The sequence below is a fragment of the Anser brachyrhynchus genome, assembly GCF_964034855.1.
Source record: "Anser brachyrhynchus genome assembly, chromosome: 2".
Taxonomy (NCBI): domain Eukaryota; kingdom Metazoa; phylum Chordata; class Aves; order Anseriformes; family Anatidae; genus Anser; species Anser brachyrhynchus.
In genome coordinates, this window is record NC_137695.1 from 131,992,437 (window position 1) to 132,012,558 (window position 20,122).

The 20,122-nt window shown below is 37.1% G+C and overlaps 1 protein-coding gene and 1 long non-coding RNA gene across 6 annotated transcripts in view; one reads left to right on the top strand and one right to left on the bottom strand.

The window, feature by feature from the left end:
* LOC308189219 overlaps window positions 1–3,319 on the bottom strand; it is an 86,256-nt gene extending 82,937 nt beyond the window's left edge. For all 4 annotated transcript variants that reach the window (XR_013946149.1, XR_013946150.1, XR_013946151.1 and 1 more), the window contains exons 1-3: window positions 1,687–3,319; window positions 820–897; window positions 124–176 (exon numbers count right to left, since the gene is read on the bottom strand). This is a non-coding gene — a long non-coding RNA (uncharacterized lncRNA). The remainder of the gene's footprint in view (window positions 1–123; window positions 177–819; window positions 898–1,686) is intronic.
* LOC308189212 (uncharacterized protein) overlaps window positions 1–17,993 on the top strand; it is a 170,836-nt gene extending 152,843 nt beyond the window's left edge. For both annotated transcript variants that reach the window (XR_013946138.1, XM_080579010.1), the window contains exons 4-5: window positions 3,341–3,399; window positions 14,826–17,993. Coding sequence is in view for 1 of the 2 variants with exons in the window: in XM_080579010.1 (XP_080435136.1) it covers window positions 3,341–3,399; window positions 14,826–14,869 (103 nt within the window). In the remaining variant the exon portion in view is untranslated. The remainder of the gene's footprint in view (window positions 1–3,340; window positions 3,400–14,825) is intronic.
* Window positions 17,994–20,122: the final 2,129 nt, after the last annotated feature.

Sequence of the window (20,122 nt, forward strand, 5' to 3'; positions counted from 1 at the left end):
GACATTCCTAGTAGAAATAGTACTGGTACAACCACTGCATGTATACCATACCCTGTGGACAGCAGCTTATTCCTCATTCCAGTGATAATAGCATTAATAACAGTGGAGTACTTTGGAACTAACCTGGAATATGAATATCATTTTGAAGAACATGCACCTCACGGTCTGAAGATAATCTGCAACAAGATGATCAGGACAAATGGACATGTTAACAGGGACGTAAGCAATTGCAGTGGATAAAAATGGATATATATCTTCCCTGTTCGTGATCATTATGTCAGTCAGAGATATACTAACTTACAGTATCAATGAGATATTTCTAAAATTATCAATCTTTACCATGAATCTAAGTGTTCTGCTGGATCCATAATATATTTTTTTTTTTAATCTTTAATTTTATTTATTTTGAAGTCATATTTGTTAAGGCTTTGATGCTTTTATTCTCATTCTGAAACTCCACATAAAAGGTATGCAGGATATTTACCCCATTTTAGAGATGAGGAAGAGAATCAGAGCGGTACCTTCCAACATGCTTTTGCTATTTTATATATTTTAATTCAAGTTATCCCTTATACTTTTCCTTTCCAAAGAAAACAATCCCAGTCTTTTCAGTCTTTCTTCAGAGAAGTTGCTTTTGTATTTGTGTGTCCTTAACCATTACTATTATTCTTCAAATCCACTTTTATTCTACTATGCTCAGTCTTTTTGGATGGTACTGAGTAAAGTTCTTCTGATGAGTCTGCAACTCTGAAATGGTTACTGATACTGTGACTTTGCCTGCAATGTTTTCTGTTCTGTTCTGTTCATCTGAGAACTCACCTTTCTGAAATATGATTTCCTATTAAATGGGCGTCTCTCATGGACTAGCAACTGAGTCAACCATTTCCTGAACTGATCCTGTTAATTTAAAACAAAAAGTGCAAAAGTAATTCACCTTCCCCCTCCAATTGCCAAGAGTGTCTATATCCCCGGAAATCACTATGCTGAGAAGACTCCTTGAACTTGAAAAGATAGCAGATAGGCTGGTTATGGCAATTGCCTATCATCCTTTGTGATACAGCAGCCAGAGTCCGTACTTAACACTAATAGCAATGAAGAAAGTACAAGCGATCTAACACTCATTCCAGTTAATTACACAGCTGCTGGAGGTGAAATGCTCCACTGAGGTCAAAAAAGACCCTGTTGGTGCACACACTGATCTCACAAAGGTGTTTGGGATTGAGTGGCTGTAATTTCCTTGTTTTCTGAAGGATCCTCTCAGTTTTCACTGAGAGAAAGTAAATGCCTCACAAATTCTGTTTCTTGAGTCTCTTATATTTTGTTCTGTGAATAAGATCCTCAAAGAATAAATACTTGCAGAAATCTATCTCCAAATTCCCATTATTGTTTGAAAGATGACTCAGAATTTTTCCTGTTCATTTCCTCTGTGGTGCGTTTTGCTAAGAAGTGTGACATGGGTTAACATAGCTTAAATGCTGCAGTCTGGAATTATTCAAAATTAAGAACAAAGAATCCTTTTCTCTGGCTTAGGGTAGAGATAGAAAGCTTTAAATATTGAGCCAAACCTGAGTTTAATGACAACATTAGTGAACTGTTATCTATTCACGTTAGTTTTTTTTTTCTTTTTTTCTTTTTTTTCTGTTAACTATAAACTAAGCCGTAGCAATTATTACATTAGTTGCTTACCTTTCAGGTAAGTACATTTATCTTAGATGGAAATTCATGGTAGCTAATCTTAAAGATTTCAAGTACATCACTGGAATTTAGGTCACATCTTGAAAGAAAAATGAGTGTTAAACAAGAAGAGGAAATGACCCTTGCTCAGTAGCTTCTTCATCTGAAATTTCTAAAACTATGGAGGTTGTCTCCAGATGAGATACAATGAAAAGGTGATAAGTTCCTGGAAAAAAACACAATCAAACAACAGCAACAACAACAACAAAATCCACAACTGTTTCATAAGTGCTGTGGTAGAGCTGGAACTGAGAATTGACTGAAACTGAAAGCATATTGATAACAGAGAAGTCTGTAGCTCAGTTTTACTAAGGCAGGTCATGCTTACTACATATTGGATGGGATGTGGACACATCCTATGGGGCCCCTTCCCATCGCAGTGGAATTATCAACCTGCAAAGGCAGGACTGGGATTTAGAGAAATAAATCTGAACCAAAATTAGATGATTGTTCATGCTAAAAATTGCCAGTTTTTCAAGTCTGTAAGAGTAAGAGATAGGTAAATTGAGATGATATGACCTTGTAGCTTAGACAGAGCAAGACATATTGCAGCTGATGAGGTGTGAAGCACCTTACCTGGCCTCAACTGAGAGCAGAGATGACTCCACTTAGGCTTTTATTCTGCAGAGTGCATGGTGTACATATATTGAAAAACAGAGGAGTGTTGTTCTTAAAGGATGAATTAAAGGAGAACTAAAATAGAGAGTACTCGGGGTCTGGAGATTAGTAAAACAGATTTCAGTGGCGTCAGGAAATCTTAAAGATCTGGGAACATGGGCATTAGAGGTGGTGGGAAGACAGCTAAGGTAACTGTTGATCCCCTTCCAGTGACAGCTGCTGAATATACATGCTCTTTTCATGGGGTCTGATTGCTGGAAATGGGAAGAGTGAGTGAGCGAGTTCTTGAAGAAGTTAGGAATAAGACTGGGAGTCCTAAATTTAGTGCAGTCAAGCAACAGCCCAACTTCCCTAGGCTCCAAAGACAGTGGGAAAATTACATCAAAGCAAAACCAGGGGGAAGGGCTGTAGCAGATTAAGGGCAGCCCTTCATCAAACAGAAACAATTATGAAAGGGTTTGTGAGAAGGGTGTTTTTTTTTTTTTTCCCCAAATAATTTATGATCTGAGTGACCCAGGTTAGCAAAATCTGATTAAACTGCAAATCTGTCACTAGCATTTCTCCAGGACATCTCGTACCTTATTTTCATGTAATCTCCTGTGTGGTTACAACTGCAGATATAGCTAAGGAAAATTGTAGAATGTTAATTCGTATATGTGTTTAGACCTGTAAAAACATTTGCTTATAGCTGTTAGCTTTTTGGTTTGTTTAAATTTGTTTATTTTTTCCTCACTCTTTTCTTTTATTATCATTTCTACCAGAAGCGCTGCCTAGTTGTGTTTTTTTTTTTTTTTTTTCCAGATTCTTACTGCTTTACTGGGATCTTTTAAAGCTAATTGTTCTTATTTATTTATTTATTTATGCTGCTGTCATGGCAATAACATATTTTTTCCTGAAGTGAGGTGTGCATCAATGTATTTTTTTTTTCCCCTAACATTACTCCTTCTTTGGTAAATGGGTTATAAAAAAACTATAATTTTCGTTTCAGATGCCAGGAGCGAGTTGAAAAAGAAGGCTTTTTGCATACCCTGCTGCTCTGCCTGGGAGGTAAAAAGGGGTAATCTTTTTGCACACCACATGAAGCAGGTGATATTCTTTTGCTACCAGAAGGATCTGAAAACTTTGTGAAAATGGTGCTGTTTAATACTTTCCCATGGCAAAGGTTAGCTCCTACATGTGTGTGTTGGTTGAATAAAACATTTTCTTATTAAAGTGATATGCTTCAGAAGGATTTTGTAACTGATGAGAATGTAGGAAAAATACAGATTGCCACTGAATTTTTTAGTGACATGTCACAGCCCTAGCTGGCTGCTGCATATCACAAAATACAGAGAAGCATGCATAGTCTGTTCGAAGGTTGTTTATTTCAAAGGTGCAGACATTTAAAAGAGCTCTAAAGGGCATATTGTTATGCAGACTTTCAAGCATATTAAGTCTATTTGGAGAAATGTGATACAGATATATTGCTGGCAATGCACAAAGAGGTTATAGGCATGCTGTGTGCTAGACAATATGGAGTTTATAATATGGAAATAAAAATTGATTCCATGAATGCTTAATACTAATATATGCAGCCTTGCAGGACAGCTTTCTAAATTGAATTAAAAAATGCAGAATTTATTGCAACCATTTTGGACTTAGGGAAGCGACATGACCTTGTCATTTCTATACCCTCCTGATATGTATATGATAGGAAAAAGGAATTTCTCTTTCACTTCAGGAGCAGTTACTTATGGCTGTATTTCCTTCCTGACAAATAAAACTGAAATGGTAGAAGAAACCTTTTACCTGTGGGCACCTCATTCTTATTAATTCCTGCTATTTTTTGTCAGCATCAGAAAATATATTGTCAAAACTGTCACTAAAAATAAATTCAAGTGGAAGGTATTTAATTTCCCCCTGCCATACTGCTGACTTCATACATGTTCTCTGTCAATCAGAACAGGAGTCAAAATTCTCAATAAAGCAGAAGGAAACTTGCCACTTTTCTGATGTTAAAAATATATATATTTTTCCAAATTTTTTTTTTTTTAAATTATTATTTCAAGGTCTGGATTCCAAATGTCAGATATGGAAAATTAAATTGATTAGATCAATTAAAAAAATTCTCAACAACTGTAATTTCAAAAATATTCTTAGAAATTTTGAATCAGCATAGCTTTGACATAAAATATATTTATGTACTGATTAGGCACTTAAGTTTTATTTTCTCACAGACTTCACCAATTTTGCTGAAGTAAATCCTAGAGTAAGAGAATAATACATGTACTTCCCTGAAACAAATTAATGTGTGTGGTAAATGAAGGTGAAAGCTGCTCTTGAATCACAAAGAAGAAATGTGGTTGAGAGCTCAGTGAATAAGGTAGATACAAGAAGGAGAACAAGAGCCAAATGAGCTAGGAAAACAAAAGACAGCATGGGTATCACAAGGCTCTTCCAAGTGATTCAGAAGTTGAAAGCCTTAAAACCTGTATGCAGAGAAATATGAGAACAAGAAGACACTACTTGCTTATTTTATTGGATAACCTATTTGAATTACACTTTTTTTTTTTTTTAAAGCTAAAAAGAAAGCACCAACAACAAACCAATTGACCACCAACAAAAAATATGCCCAATAAAACCAGATACTGCCTATTTAGGAATTAGTGGAATAAAACAAGGGAAATCTTGCACTGACCATGAAAGTCACCATCTCAGCTCTGCTTCTTGAGATGTGATTTGGATTATGTCTGGTTTCTGGAATAGGACCAATCATGGGCTTGACATTAACATCATGGGGATGAGAGAAAGCTCCAGGGAGACCTCCTTGTGGCCTTTTCATACTTAAAGGGGTCTTATAAGAAAGATGGATAAGGACTATTTACCTAGGTAGACAATGATAGGACAAGGGGGAATGGTCTTAAACTAAAAGAGGATAAATTTAGACCAGACATTAGAAGGAAATTCTTCACTGAAAGGGTAGTGAAGCACTGGCAAAGGTTGCCCAGAGAAGCTGTGGATGCACCAACCCAGAGGTGTTCAAGGCCAGGCTGGATGGGGCCTTGGCCAACCTGATCTAGTGGGTGACATCCCTGCTTGTGGCAGGGGAGTTGGAGTTAGATGATCTTTAAGGTCTCTTCCAACCCCAGCCATTCTTTGATTCTATGATTCTAGGATTCTACAATTCTATGATTCTATGATTAAAGTGCTAACCCAGCTCAGGGACAATTTCTGACTTTCTGGAATGGCAATCACAGCATATCATAAGCAAGGTTTTATTGCTGTCAGAATCCACACTGGAAAAATAGATGCTTCATAGCATCTGCTGCTCCATAAAGAGAAGCAGAACGCAATTAAACATGCAGCATCTTGCACGCTATGTACAGTGTTAATCTAAGCAGGTAAATCAGCTCAGCATGGTTAACAGTGTAGAGGGCATACAGTATACACATAAATAATAAAAGCAAGAAGACATCCTTTTGCAGACAGTGAATAATAATCATCAAAATGGACTCTACAAGGACAGGTTACTGATGCAAAAAGAAAGCAACCATAAAGCACCTACATGCCCCAGAAAACCAAGAGAATGATTAGGGTGATTGTTCCTGCTTTCCTATTCCCAAACTTCCTAGGTATTAGTACTTCATAAAATAGTTCTTCAGCTATTTCCATATGATTAAATTTTTGGTTATCTCAGTGCAGCAGGATAATTGTATTCAGATCTGCATGAATTTCACATTGCTATCTCCTTTTAAATCTGTAATATATATAACCATTTGTTTTCCTTTTAAAACAACAGCAAATGGAATAAAACTGTTGTCATCTGCTCAGATTTGAATTGTATTGCTTGCTTTGGCAAGAGAAATTAAATTTTACTGAAAATTTAACAAATAATCAAAATGAAGCCACAATAGATTTTAATTTTTTTCCAGAGAGTTGAAAAAATCAACTACAACTTTGTGATACCATTTGTTTATAGAATTTATATGACAATGAAAAAACCTTGGAACTTGGAACTTTTCTGGAATAAGTTTTAAGCTTACAAAATGGTTATTTAATAAATTTTCTTAATAAATCTGCCAGGTCTGTTGACAAGGTTTCTGTTTTACTCAAGGGGGGAATAAGAAATCAGAAGGACAGGAACATTTCAAGGTATCAGTCCAAGGGCTACTGTTACTTCTGTGTAGTCCCAACAAAGCTAAAGCTGAGCTTCAGGTGTTCCCTTCATTTCTTCCCAGATATCTAGCCTAATGCCCTTTCTTATTTCCACTGTAGCAAAAGGAAAAACAGCAAAGAACTCATCATGCTGGCTTTAATTTTTAGAGAATTTCTTATAGATGAGGTACCAGATAAATCACATTCTGGACCTACAAGTTTGAGAGATGTCACATCATATTCACCCCTTCAGTTAAGGAGACACAGATGAGACATCAGCTCCTTTGGCATCATGCATTTCAGATCTGTATTCAATTAACACAGACAGGTATGTGCCTTCATTTCTACTTGACTGCAAATATGATCATAGAATCATAGAATGGTTTGGGTTGGAAGGAACCATAAAGATAATCTAATTCCAACCCTCTTGGCATGGGCAGGCATACCTCCCACTAGACCAGGTTGCTCAAAGCCCTATCCGACCTGTCCTTGAACACCTACAGGGATGGGGCATCCATAGGTTCTCTGGGCAACCCGTTCCAGTGCATCACCACCCTCACAGCAAAGAATTTCTTCTCAAAATCTAATCTAAATCTACTTTTTTTTTTTTTTTTTTTTTTTTTTTTTAGTTTAAAACCATGACTCCTTTTCCTATCACTACACTGACTACACCTATCCAGCTTTCCTCTAGGCCCCCTTTAGGTCCTGGAAGGCTGCTGTAAGAGCTCCTCAGAGCCTTCTCTTCTCCAGGCTGAACAACCTCAACTCCCTCAGCCTATCTTCATAGGAGAGGTGTTCCAGCCCCTTGATCATCCTCGTGGCCCTCCCGTGCACTTGTTCTAGTAGGTTCATGTCCTTCTTGTGCTGGGGGCCCCAGAACTGAACACAGCACTCCAGGTGAGGCCTTATGAGAACTGAGCAGAGGGGGACAATCACGTCCCTCATCCTGCTGTTTTTGATGAAGCCCAGGATACGGTTGGCTTTCTGGGCTGCAAGTGCACATTGCTGGTTCATGTGAAGCTTCTCGTCAACCAACACCCCCAGGTCCTTCTCCTCAGGGCTGCTCTCAATTCATTCTCCACCCAGCCTGTATTTGTGCTTGGGATTGCCCTGGCCCAGATGCAAGACCTTGCACTTGGTCTTGTTGAACTTCATGAACATCCTTTCCCTCCAGATGCGTTGACCACACTGCACAGCTTGGTGTCATCAGCAAACTTGCAGAGCGCTTACTTAGAAACTCAGATTAGATGAAGCCTCACACAAGTTGAGGTGCATTGTTACCCTTGGGTATACTCCATTATTTTGCAGAAAAGTCAGGCCAAAAGGATGCCCACAATTACCTGCAGGGTCTATTGCCTTAAGTAAAATCCCTTATTGTCACAGCTGGGCAAGCCATGTGGCAGTGTTTCCTTCCGGTTTGATATTGGATACAAAATCAAGAGAAAGAATCTTAAACGCATCTTAGAAATTCTCATCAATTTCCTGTCCAAAGATTGCTTACCAGGATTGCTTACCAGAAATTACACTTAGTAGGTGGTATTCTAGCTCCCTTCAGCTTTTGGGTGCTCTTTGTCTGCAGCTTCTTCAAAGGCAGCAACATTTACAATAACATGTTCAATTTTAACTTAATAATAAAAAAATATATGTTATGATGCTTTCCCAAATTTTCCATTTTCAAGTATTTTTTTATTATTTTCAGCAAAATTTACTGTGAGAACTGCTCTAGATTTTTTTTTAATTTTGTTTTGTTACATTTCTCTTCTTGCCTTTTTTGAGCATTGCTACTGTGCAAGATCCTACTTCCCTTCATTTACAGTCACAAAAATTTCAGTGGCCCCTTTATGACAATGTGTTTAGAAGACTGAAAATTGTTTAAAAAGTGAAATGTTAACATTTTAGGAAAATAAATTTTTGATTTATTGTCATGAAGATGAAAACTTCTGCTTGAACCATAAAACTCTGCAAAAATATGAAAAGCAAGCAATGATTTGCTTAAATTTTTTTGACCAGTTCTTCAATGTCAGATAGAATAGGAATCTCAGCAGAGACTGAGGTTTCCTGAAATATCTAATCCACATTTTTCCAAAGAATCTACTGCTGTAAGTGTATCCGTGGAGTAATTATTTTTTTTAAACCCATCCCCTTCTTTCAACCTCACAAGTTTCTTTGCATTATATGCTTACAATAATTATCTCTCAGTCCTCAGCCACAGACTGTTTCCACCCTCAGAAGTTCTTCTGACAGCATATTTGTACTGCTGCTATTGCACTGTCTTTAGCTATTTTAGGATTTTATATGACCACATATCACTGCTGTAGCTGAGCACATTTTCCATAACATGGTGGATGATAGTCTGTGATTCAAAAGAATTATTATGGCAGTGATAATTGATGTTTTATGGTCTAAACCATTGCCCTGATATGATTTTATTTATTTTTTTTTTTCTGGAGCAGTATGGTCACACATGTCAGGAATCTCTTTTATATATGACCAAAATGCATCATGTTAGAAAAAGTATCAGCTATTCATGGTTAACGCTAGAAGCACTGACATGTTTTCTGTTATGATGAATTTTCCCACTGTAGGGAAACAATATATAATATTATTTAAAGTCTATTATGGACAAGAATACGGTCTGCTAAAATAAGAATCAGCTGTAGATGCTGTACAAATGTAATCTCTTGATCTGTGCTCAGGTGCTCTACCAAGTGAAGCCAACTCCATCATAGGAGATGCAGAATTGCCTAACTTGATGTTTTTGGCTTCCACACATTTGTTTTGCCTCACAGATGAAAATTAGGTATTTCAGGTCTCTCAGATGATGTAAAATCCACTAACTGGAAGGATGAAAAGAACAATAATACTTACAATTGTAGCTTGAGGGTCGCATGTTTTTTGAATACCCCTATTGTTTTTCAGATAGGATTCAGCAAATTTTCAATAATATTTTATGCTCCACATTCATTATTATTCAAACTAAATAGCTTGTGGTCTGTGCATAATCTGGCAAATTAATCTTTGCATTATTGCAAGCAGTATGTACACATCTTGCAATATGGCATTCTTGTACTGCACAATAACCAGAGGGAGATATTTTTTCTTCCCTATATATTCCTGGAAATGAGGAAAGGAGACACTAAAGTAAATAATTTTCTGGCTGGTTTCACTCAAAAGCTCCTGTGGAATCTGCTGATAGCTTGAAAAGAACTTAATAAAAAGTTGGAAAAGGGGAGATTGAATAGGATAAGTAATAAGAACCAAGGTGAAGACAAGCCCTGAAAGATAAAGCTAGTGAAGTATACAGAGCTTCAACAGAATCCTTTGAATTAGTCTGCTCTTAAACCACTTCAGCTGAATGTGGGTCCTGGAGTGCAATTTGCAGTGATACCAAATTGATAGAAATTGTTTTTCTATAAAGCACCTTGGAGTGTTAGCTTTGATTAATCAGAAACAATTATCACAGCTAACAAAGCATAGCTACAAACACAGAGAAACCACAGTCACGGTGAAGTTCATAGCCTTCTTGCACCTAGACCTATGAAGTTCCACAGGAATGTAGTCTCACATACAGGACAATTTATTTTATATTATTGCTGCATGTATATATTTTTGAGCACCACTGTTATCAGGTGTCTGCTTCAAAACTAGAAGAGCTTAGTCACCCTTGGGGAATAACTTGGCTAACTTTTCCTAAACATCCAAGCAACAAGACGTAAAGGTTTCCTAGTGCACCTGGGCCAGTGCTAGGGCCCAAAGCCAATTTACAGATCTGGGGCAAGCCAGTGGAAATCTTAATTAAAAACAAATTATTCTCTTAGATGAGAGAGCGACTGGTATTCTGGGGACCAGGATTCTAGTGAACTATTTAATCATTTTTTCTTGTTTTCCCACTTTAAAATATTTCAGACTAAATATCACCTGGTGTGGAGGACTTTGTTGGATTCATAGTCTCTACAGAATTTACTTGCAGTAGACTCAATGGTTGATATCCCTGAGTGAGGGGGAAGTAACCCGCTTAACCACCTCAGGAACTGTGAACCTAAGTCCTGCCCCTCTGGATTAAGCTCAGAGATGCTTGCAAATAAACTGAACATGTTGATAGTCTGTATAAATACAGTGAGTTATGGGCTGTGGCAAGTCAAGGTTGAACAGGAAGCTTATTCAGCCAGCTCTGCAATGGGAGAAGGATTGGTGGTCAGATGAAAGCAACAAATCCTTATAGCTCTGTGGCCCAGATCATGAGTCAGACTCTACATTAGCTGTTTCAGGGCCAGAAGGATGACCTGAATTCTTATTGCCTCTGATCAAGGGAACAATTACATCACTTGAAATGCAGGCTGACAAAGTTCCCCTGGGCTGTGCTTGTGAGCACTCTCTGAATGTTCAAGACCAGCTGCTGAAATGCAAGATGTAATATATTCACTTTTTTTTTTTTTTAAAGGCCTTCCAAAACAAATAAAAGATTGTTTTCTTATGAAGACTATCACAGCAGCTCACCTTGAAGACCTATTTATTTCTTTTCCTAAGTGCTATTGGAAATAACCCCCAAATACTGGATGTTATGGTTTTTATTTTGCAGTGAGTAAATGGAGGTATAGGGACATTAATATATAGTCCAGAAAATACTTTTTGAGCTGCAGAACTAATCTCTGGTGTACATGTCTATCATGGTGCAACCCAGCATAGAATCACAGAATCATAGAATCAAAGAATCATAGAATCAAAGAACGGCTGGGGTTGGAAGGAACCTTAAAGATCATCTAGTTCCAACCTCCCTGCCATAGGCAGGGACATCTCCCTCTAGACCAGGTTACTCAAAACCCAGCCTGGCCTTGAATACCTCCAGGGATAGGGCATCCACAGCTTCTCTGGACAGCCTGTTCCAGTGCCTCACTACCCTTTCAGTGAAGAATTTTTTCCTAATGTCTAATCTAAATCTATTGTCTTTGAGTTAAAAATCATTCCCCCTTGTTCTATCATTATCTACCTGAGTAAAGAGTCCATCTCCATCTTTTTTATAAGACCTCTTTAAGTGTTGAAAGGCTGCAAGGAGGTCTCCCTGGAGCCTTCTCTTCCTCAGGCTGAACATCTGCAGCTCTCTCAGCCTTCCTCATAAGAGAGGTGTTCCAGCCCTCTGACCATCTTTGTGGTCCTCCTCTGGACTCGCTCTAACAGGTCCATGTGTTTCTTGGGCTATAGGCCCAAAACCTGGATGCAGTGCTCCAGGTGGTTCCTCATGAGGGCAAAGTAGAGTGGGACAATCATTTCTGTTGATCTGCTGGTCACACCTCTTTTGATGCAGCCCAGGATGCAGTTGGCCTTCTGGGCTTCAGTTGTGCACTGCTGGCTCAGGCCTAGCCTTTTGTCCACCAGAACCCCCAAGTCTCTCTCTGCAGGGCTACTCTCAATACGTTCTTCTCCCAGTCTGTACTCCTGCCTTGGATTGCCCTCACCCAGGCATCCTAGGCAAGGAGCCTGCATGCCCTGTGCTCATTATGTGGTGGCCTGAGCTCCTCCAAATGGTGACACAAATACAGCTGCTGTTTAGAGAAGATATTTATCCTGAGGAGTGAACCTTAAACTCTGACTCTGTTCATCAAAGAGAAATTGCAACCACAAAGTGAAGAAGCCCTGCTCAATGCTCAGCACCTGTTTAAAAACAGCCAGTAACTTGTGGTGATGCCACCACCTGCTTTTTGCATAGCAGAAATAAGGAATGGGGTTGCAGCGTACCTTCACCCTACTCTCAGCCTGAGGATGTCTTTTGCCTCCTCTGAAAACCTCCCCACCCAGCAAGACACAGACAAATGTGGTGAGGGAGGGCTTACTCCTCCTTCCACTCTGCTGCAGCCATCACACTGGAAAGACAATGTTAGTGAAAGATCATGGAAGCACAGGAAAGGGCCAGACCTGCATCCTACACAGACAACAGCAGGGATGAGAACCCAACAGTCGTCTTTGGCAAAGACAGCCCTCACCATCACCGTCTTCTTTTCTTTCTCCTTTACCTTCTCATTGCTGTGAAGCAAGGGAGTATTCTAAAACCTGTTTCTGCCTACTTGCAACACATCTTTGACATCACATTTCACAATCCTGGACTTTCTTCTTTTCAGTTTAATTTTTATTATTCATTTATTTATTTTCCCTGCACTGTGCATCACCTCTAAAATCAGGAGCCAGATGTAGATTAGGGACTGAAGACTTCTTGCCTGTGGTGCTTTTCTTCCTTCCAGCCATCAGCCAGCCATTCTGCACTGTCCTCTGTGGTGAAGGTTTCAAGAAGAAAGCCTCCTGCCTCCCAGCTCCACTGGAGCAAAAAATGAGGCAGGGCTGATGAGGCAAAATGTGCAGGATGTTTTTTTTTTTTAAATTTTATTTATTTTTTATATATTTGTGTGTGTGTGGTAGTAATGCTCTGAGGTTAATCTCTATTGTATTAGGAATTGTATGCACCTCTAACAGTGATGTCCAAGGAAATGTTGACTGTTGCAGTGAACTCTGTGCAAAATGAAATAGCATGAAGGAAGTGCTGAGCAAAAAGAAGCAGGTTTCATTTCTTACTGAAAAGCATTGCCATCTCTGGAGAAAATTGATTCCTTCAACAGTTGAATCTACAAAAATGCATTAGGAATACAGGAAAAAAATCTACTTTAAAAGCAAAAGCAGCAAATAGTAGTTATTTGGAGAGGTTTGCAATTTTCATTTTTCTTAAAAATGCAGTTGCAAATGAGTATATTTTTAAAATTGCAGAGAAGGCAAAATGAAGAAAGGTTTGAGATACAAAAATATTGGGATCTCTAGCTCATCCTGCTCCCATTAGTTATGGTTTAGCATGATGCATTATGTAAATACAGAAATGTGCCTTTTAAAACCTGAGTAAAGAACTGATCTGCAGATTAAGTAGAGCTATCTTAATAATGCACATGAAAAGGATGTCCTGTGTTGCAGGTTTAGATAGAGGGGAACAGGAGGAACTACTCTGGGTTTAATTTTTCAGTGCTTATTCCAAAAATAGATTTGTAGTTATAAATAAAGAAAAATGAAATTCAGAACTGATGTTGTGTAAAGTCTTTACTTTTAGTATGATTGTCCCTTATCTGCAGTTCTCTAAGGAACAGATAAAAATATTATGCATAATATTAATGACACATGACACACTTTTAAACATTTTTTACTGTCTTCTTCCTTTATACCTTAATTATACCATTAAGAAAGCTTTAGTATTTCTTTCTAGTAGAGAGACAAAACATCTGTATTTTCATTTTTAAAATATTACCTTTCATTCTATTTATCTTCTAAAAGAGAAATAATGAAGTACATTTATAATATGATGAGATAAGAAAATGCAGACAATATGAAAGGATATCAGAACACAGATATTTTTCCAGGTAGCTTATTCCACTTCAGAAAAAATACTTGCTGCTTTTGTATTGCTCTGTTTGTGATGTAGGATGTGAATTCGTTGGGATGGGATGCTGCTTGCAGTTCAAGCAGCTGGGATAGATGCTCTCATTTAATTTGATTTTATAAGTTTTGAAATTGTAGGCTGCTGACATAAACAGTTGATCAAATTAAAATGGCTTCTTGAACAATAAAGAAACAAAAGAAACAGCTTTATCTGCCTATTATTTTTTAAAACATTCATGTGCTGAAGGAAAAAAAGACACAAACAGAAAACAGAAAAAATATAGGAAAGGAAATACAGGTGGAGGCAGTTTTGAGAAGGGAATTTTCCTATACACATTTTTCTCAATTTATAGATAGAGTAGTTGAACCAGATCTTTAAAAATCTGGTGACACTGATTACAGAGTAAAAGTGGATAAGCACTTTATAGAATGTAATTTACTCTTTGAACATTAATTTTATGTTGAGGCAATATCCATGATCAGACTAAAAATAAATTACAAAATAAAATAAACTTTCTAACTAAAGGTTAGAATTACTGCATTTGGAGATAGATCTTTTATAGATTAATGACAAATCAGTAATTCCTGCTGCAGTATATGTGTTTCCTAGGTTTGAAAGAGGATCTTTGTTGCGTTTCACATCATAGCTTTTAAATATCCTAATTCTAATTTTAATCCAGAAAAAAAAAAAAAAAAAAAGGACTGGAAACCAAAATGATATTAATTCTCCAGGTTAAATCATTTTAGGAATGATACTGCACACAGAGGATCAAGGATTTATACAGTTTATATATCTTTTCATTTTCTGAGCCCCTTTAATTTTGTCCTCTGGGATACCAAGTTTTAGACAACGATCTCTAGTGTGTATTGCACATGTCAAAGCATGTGCAATTAAAGTTCTGCTTCATTCTACTTTATTTTTTTTTTTTTAGGAACTGTGGAGAATCTGAGTCCAACAAAAATACTGCAGTTGTAATTTCTTGTATTTCTTTCTAATGATATTTGTGAACATAAGGAGCATCAGTGCTGCAATTTTGAATGACAAGAGGACAATTTAACTTCAGTAGAAGTCAGTTTTCACTTTTCTTTATAATTTCTGAATCATTTTACTGTCTCTATACAAATTATCAAGGGAACATTTTTGTTGGGGTGACTCCAACAAATGGTGGAGTGGTTTTATGCTTACATTTCTTGATCACTACAGCTATTGTTTTAGCTCCTCTGCGGAGGCCAGATTTCACCCCAAAATGCAAGTTTACTTCCATGCCTCCAACTAGGGAAGCCTTTCATTCAGCAGAGAGAATCTCATTCTCATGTTTGTCCAGGTCTTCTGGGGTTCTAACTAGTGTCTGTCTGGAAAAAAATACTGTGAAAGGCCTTTATACTGCCTAATCTAGGCAATAAAAGTAGTTTAATGTGTATAATGTGAACTTTTCTGTAGGCTTATGACAGTTTTCCCCAGAATTTCTCTCTGCTGTTTATCTAAAAATCTCATTATTCAGCCCTTATTTAGTCAGCTCTCTGACTACATAAATCTTATATTTTGTCATTTTAATTCTGTCACATCCAAAAAAATCAAGTTGCTTGTAAAATTATTTAAGCAATTGGGGTTCATAACAGAAACAAAGGGAAAAGCATCTGGAAATGATTTGGGCCTTAACCCACCTTAAGGAAATATCTTGTGCAATTTAATATGAATTAAAATCTATGATTACATTGCAGCCAAACAGACCTCTGTAGGAGTGACTACACTTCTGGATTCTATTGAGTGTACAATGTAAAATTTACTGTAAATATCCTGAGTTATTCAGTTGAATTCAAAGTGACAGAGACATAGTTAAGACTGGTCTCAAAATTTGGAAATTGGACTAAAGGAGACAGCATTTTTCCATGCTGGAATTTTCAGGATGGGTTGCTCTGTCAGTTATAGGTTTATTTCAGTGTGTGTGCCATAAACAAGATTTTACAACAATAGAAAGATTTCAATAATTTCAGCTTTAGAATTTGGCATTTTTATCTCTTCAATTAATTGATCCAAAATTCTTCCTCTGCTTTTTGCTCTATGTATGTTCCTCTTCATGCAGGCTTCTGTGCTATATTTCAGAGGCTTGGAAGTTTAACAAAAATTTCTAAAATGAGTTTCCAATAACATGAAATTAGAAAGTGACTGAGGCAAATTTAAGTAATGATAATAAAATAATCCACTGATTATCCACTGTCAGGCATTGACAGCTGATGCATGTTCAGTATGGGGTGAGTACTGCCAGTTCCATCAGACTGTCTCCATAATGTCATCGCTCATAACTCTATACACTGTCATTTTGGTCTGAGATGGGAACAATGGCTTTGTCCTATGAAAAGCAGATATTCACTGGGCTTTGTGTCTTCAGTACAATGGGAGAAACTGGTCAAAATGAGGATGGTCTAAGTGAAAGCTGAAATAGATAGTCTAGCATTTTATTCTGCTAAGCCTCAAGATAAATAATGTTTGCCAGTCTGTGTGTGGTCACACTCTTGTTCTTGCTGCTAACAATCATACCTGTGGCACTAAACAATTTATATAGCCAGTAATATATCAACCCAGAGAACAAATATGAATGAGTGAACCCTCTGAAAGGCCCTTTGTCCACAAAATCAGCAGAGCGTAACACATCAAAATAAAGGTCAGCACAGTGCCAGTGTAAACATTGCTAGTTTTCTTTGATTGGTTTCAACTCAGAGTCCCATTTATCAGTGGTAGCCACTCAAATGATCTCTGTATTTTCAAACTGTTTCTAATTTGTTCTACTGCAGCCATTAAAAAGGCAGACAATTATTTCTCCCTCTTTTTGTTCATCATACCTTGCTTTCTCTAAAAACAGTGTCAAAATTTACACTTCAGAATTCCAGGAGACATAGATTACTACTTCTACTATTACTGCTCATTATTATTTTTGAATTTTGAAGTTACTGTCATATACACAATAACAGAGGTAATGAAAATAAAAGAGCATCCTAAAGACCACATCTCTCAGATAAAGTTTTCTTAACCCGAACCATTAAGGAAGACTAAATCTGGGAGGTTTGTAAAGGTTTTTTTTTTGCCATTTTACTGGCAGTCAGCTAAGGAAAATGGGACTGAACATCTACAATATGTGCTTTTAGCTTAAGGGCCAGTAAAACTGATTAAAAAGGCAAAAGTAGGAAATGTCATGATCTGAAAAAAAAAAAAAAGACAATAAAGATAAATAGATTTGGTAGGAAATCAGTCTCCTTTTTCTAGTTCAAAGAAAAAGGAAGCCACCTTTAGATGAAAATCTTTCCTGAGTGGATCAAAAGGCACAAAAAGCACATTGATGTTGTCCAATTTACTTGATTAAATATTCATAGTGGGGCTAAGGGTAAGATTCGCCTCTACTTTAATCAATAGCAACATTGTCATTGTTTGTGTTAGGTGTGCTTATGGCCCTCTTTGCCCGAATGAACACGATGTATATTTCTCAGGCTTCAAGCCCTTTGCAGAACTGTTTTCCATCCATTTGATGATTCAGTTGCCTACATGTTGTCATTTAGTGACATTTAAAATGTTGTGTCTTATCTGAGGCATCCAAACAGGGCGGGTACATATGACTTGGGGAGACGTGCCTCCCAGACTGACAACAGCCAGCCAGCTGTATTCTGCAAGGCATCTCAAAAGACACCAGGTAACTATATTTAGGCAAATGTTTCACCTCAGATTTGCTGATCACAGACTTTGAGCCTTTTTCCTCTGCTAAAGTGGCTTGCCATGATTTAAGTCACAAAGATTAGTGAGGAGTTAATTTTGTTCACAAAGAAATATACAAGGCATTGTACTTGGTGGTGATGGATCTATCTCCTTTTATCAACATTATTAGCTTTTCCAAAGTGAAAAGATTCTAAGTGTTATCAATCTCTTCCAGTGTTAATTGACAAGGTGTTTGAACCATCTTGCAGTGCAAAACTAGAAGGGGAGCACTTACTCTCTTGACATTTGCTCTCTAACCCAAATCCCCTTTTCTTTCTCTTGCAGGGCCTTTGTACCACTCATGCAGTTCTGTATGTATTTTGTCAATAGAGTGAGAGCTCTTCCTTTGAAGTCTGTCAAGGGTCCATGTCAGTAGTGATAAAGGACACATTCTTTGCTGCTGTAACTTGACATACGGCCCAATGAAATCACCTAATACATTAGCTCATTGCTTTTCCCCTTCAGTTAAATGAAACAGAAGAGGAAAGATGCTTTGGTTTTAGTGGGTAGCTGAAGCAGATAATATCCTTGAAAAGGAAACATTAAACTCCTGATTTTCTGTATTTGCTTTAACAGCTCAGATTGAAGGCAAGAGCAGGTTGGTAAGCATCACTTGCATAGTTTGGTAAGGTCAACAGTAAGGCCGAATATCTCTTGAAGTGCACAATGCAAACATGAAATCATTGATTACCTCAGACTTACTGTGAATCTTTCTTCCTACCTGAATTATAATGTGGCTTGACAGTTAAAGGCAGATTTGTTGTTAAGTCTGAAATGCATGGTTGACTAAATCTTAAATATAAAGATGGAACGTGTTTTCAAGCATGTATAAAAGAAAACCTCTGAATCTGTACTCTGTACTCTCAGATGCCTAATAAATGTCAGGAACTAGAAATAATATAGAAGGGTAGAGTGACTGACTTATGAGGAGTTGTTCAAGGATCTGAATGTTTATAACTTGGCCAGATAACTTAGCAGGAAAAGGTAACGGTCTCCAAACACTTTAACAGTACAACTATGAAGAAAGGCAAAGGATTATTTAGGCTGATGAAAAGGATATCAAAATATACATGCTAGAACAATAATTAATAGCAGCATTCTGACAGCATTTTCTACACAAAGGTTTTAAAAAAAAAACCTTTATAGTGAATTAAACCTTATGACATCAAAATGAAAAGTGTAAAGGAAATATAACACTCTTTGTAGCTGAGGAAGGCTTTAACAGTAAGAATCAATTCCAGAGTTATTCTAGACTTATTCAGGGTCATTTGACACATCTTTCAACAATCTGGGTAGAACTTAGGTTGTTTTTCTGTTTTAGTTTTAGTTTTTAAAAAGAGAGTCAGGCCTGAAGTAATGGAAAGAAATCATACAAAGAAATTCCAAAATAATATTTTCAAGATCTAAGACCTATTATTCTGAGCAATAATCTTTACTGGGAGGTAATAGGAGACTTATCGTTGGAGTCAATATTGGAGCTCTGGATGATATATTGCAGAAAGCAATCTTGTGCTGGCATTGGCAGTGACTGCATGATATAATGGTGTTTTTTTTTTTCTTTTTTTTTTTTCCCTATCTCAAATACCTATTATTTTAAATTAAACAAGAACTATCTCACAGGATTCATGCAATTTGCCTCATGAAAAGGGAAACTTTGAACAAGACTATAAATACACCTCTGAGTTTTTATGGAATCAAGTTGCCTTGATTTACTGCAGTGTCTCTGCAACCCTATGCAGTACTGCTTGTAATTCAAAGCTGTTCATTGTAATACATAATAAACATTTTACTTTTCCACCTTTGCTGTGTCTCAAATAGTTAATGAATATAAATCCGAGATGAATACTGTCAATTTTTAAAATATATATGCTATTTTTTTTCTAAATTTTGTATAACTTTTGTATCTCAATCTCAAGGCTATATGAGGAATTTTCCCACATGTCTGCATTGCTTTGTCTGCGTGAGTACTAAAGCTTAGTGCTCCTGCTTTTTCTGTTTAAAGGTTGTTGCTTGAAATAGCCAAAGAATTTGACTGTTTTTAAGAAACTAACATTTTGCACTCTCATCTGCTGATGAAACTCTAAGTGGCAGTTGCATTGTAGCTTGTATAATCTACAGGAATATAAACACATGCTTTAGATTGCATAACATTCGGCCACAGATGATTTGCTTCTTGATTTGAAAATATGACCAATTAACATAGGATATTGTTGATCACACTGTTCATTATTTCAATATTTTAGGGCATTTGAAAATGAAAAATCTTAGCTAATGGTGCTGTCAAATATCCCTGATGATCTCAGTAGGGTGATCTCAGTAGGGTGATGCATACTTTGATTCACATCATTCCACAATTCTCATCTGAGTTACATCTCTACAAATGCATTTACTTCAGGGGAGCTGTGCAGGAATAACCAAAGAAAAAAGATATGACTAATATTTTTCATGAAAAGGAATAAATGGTCAATGCTGCATGAAAGTGCC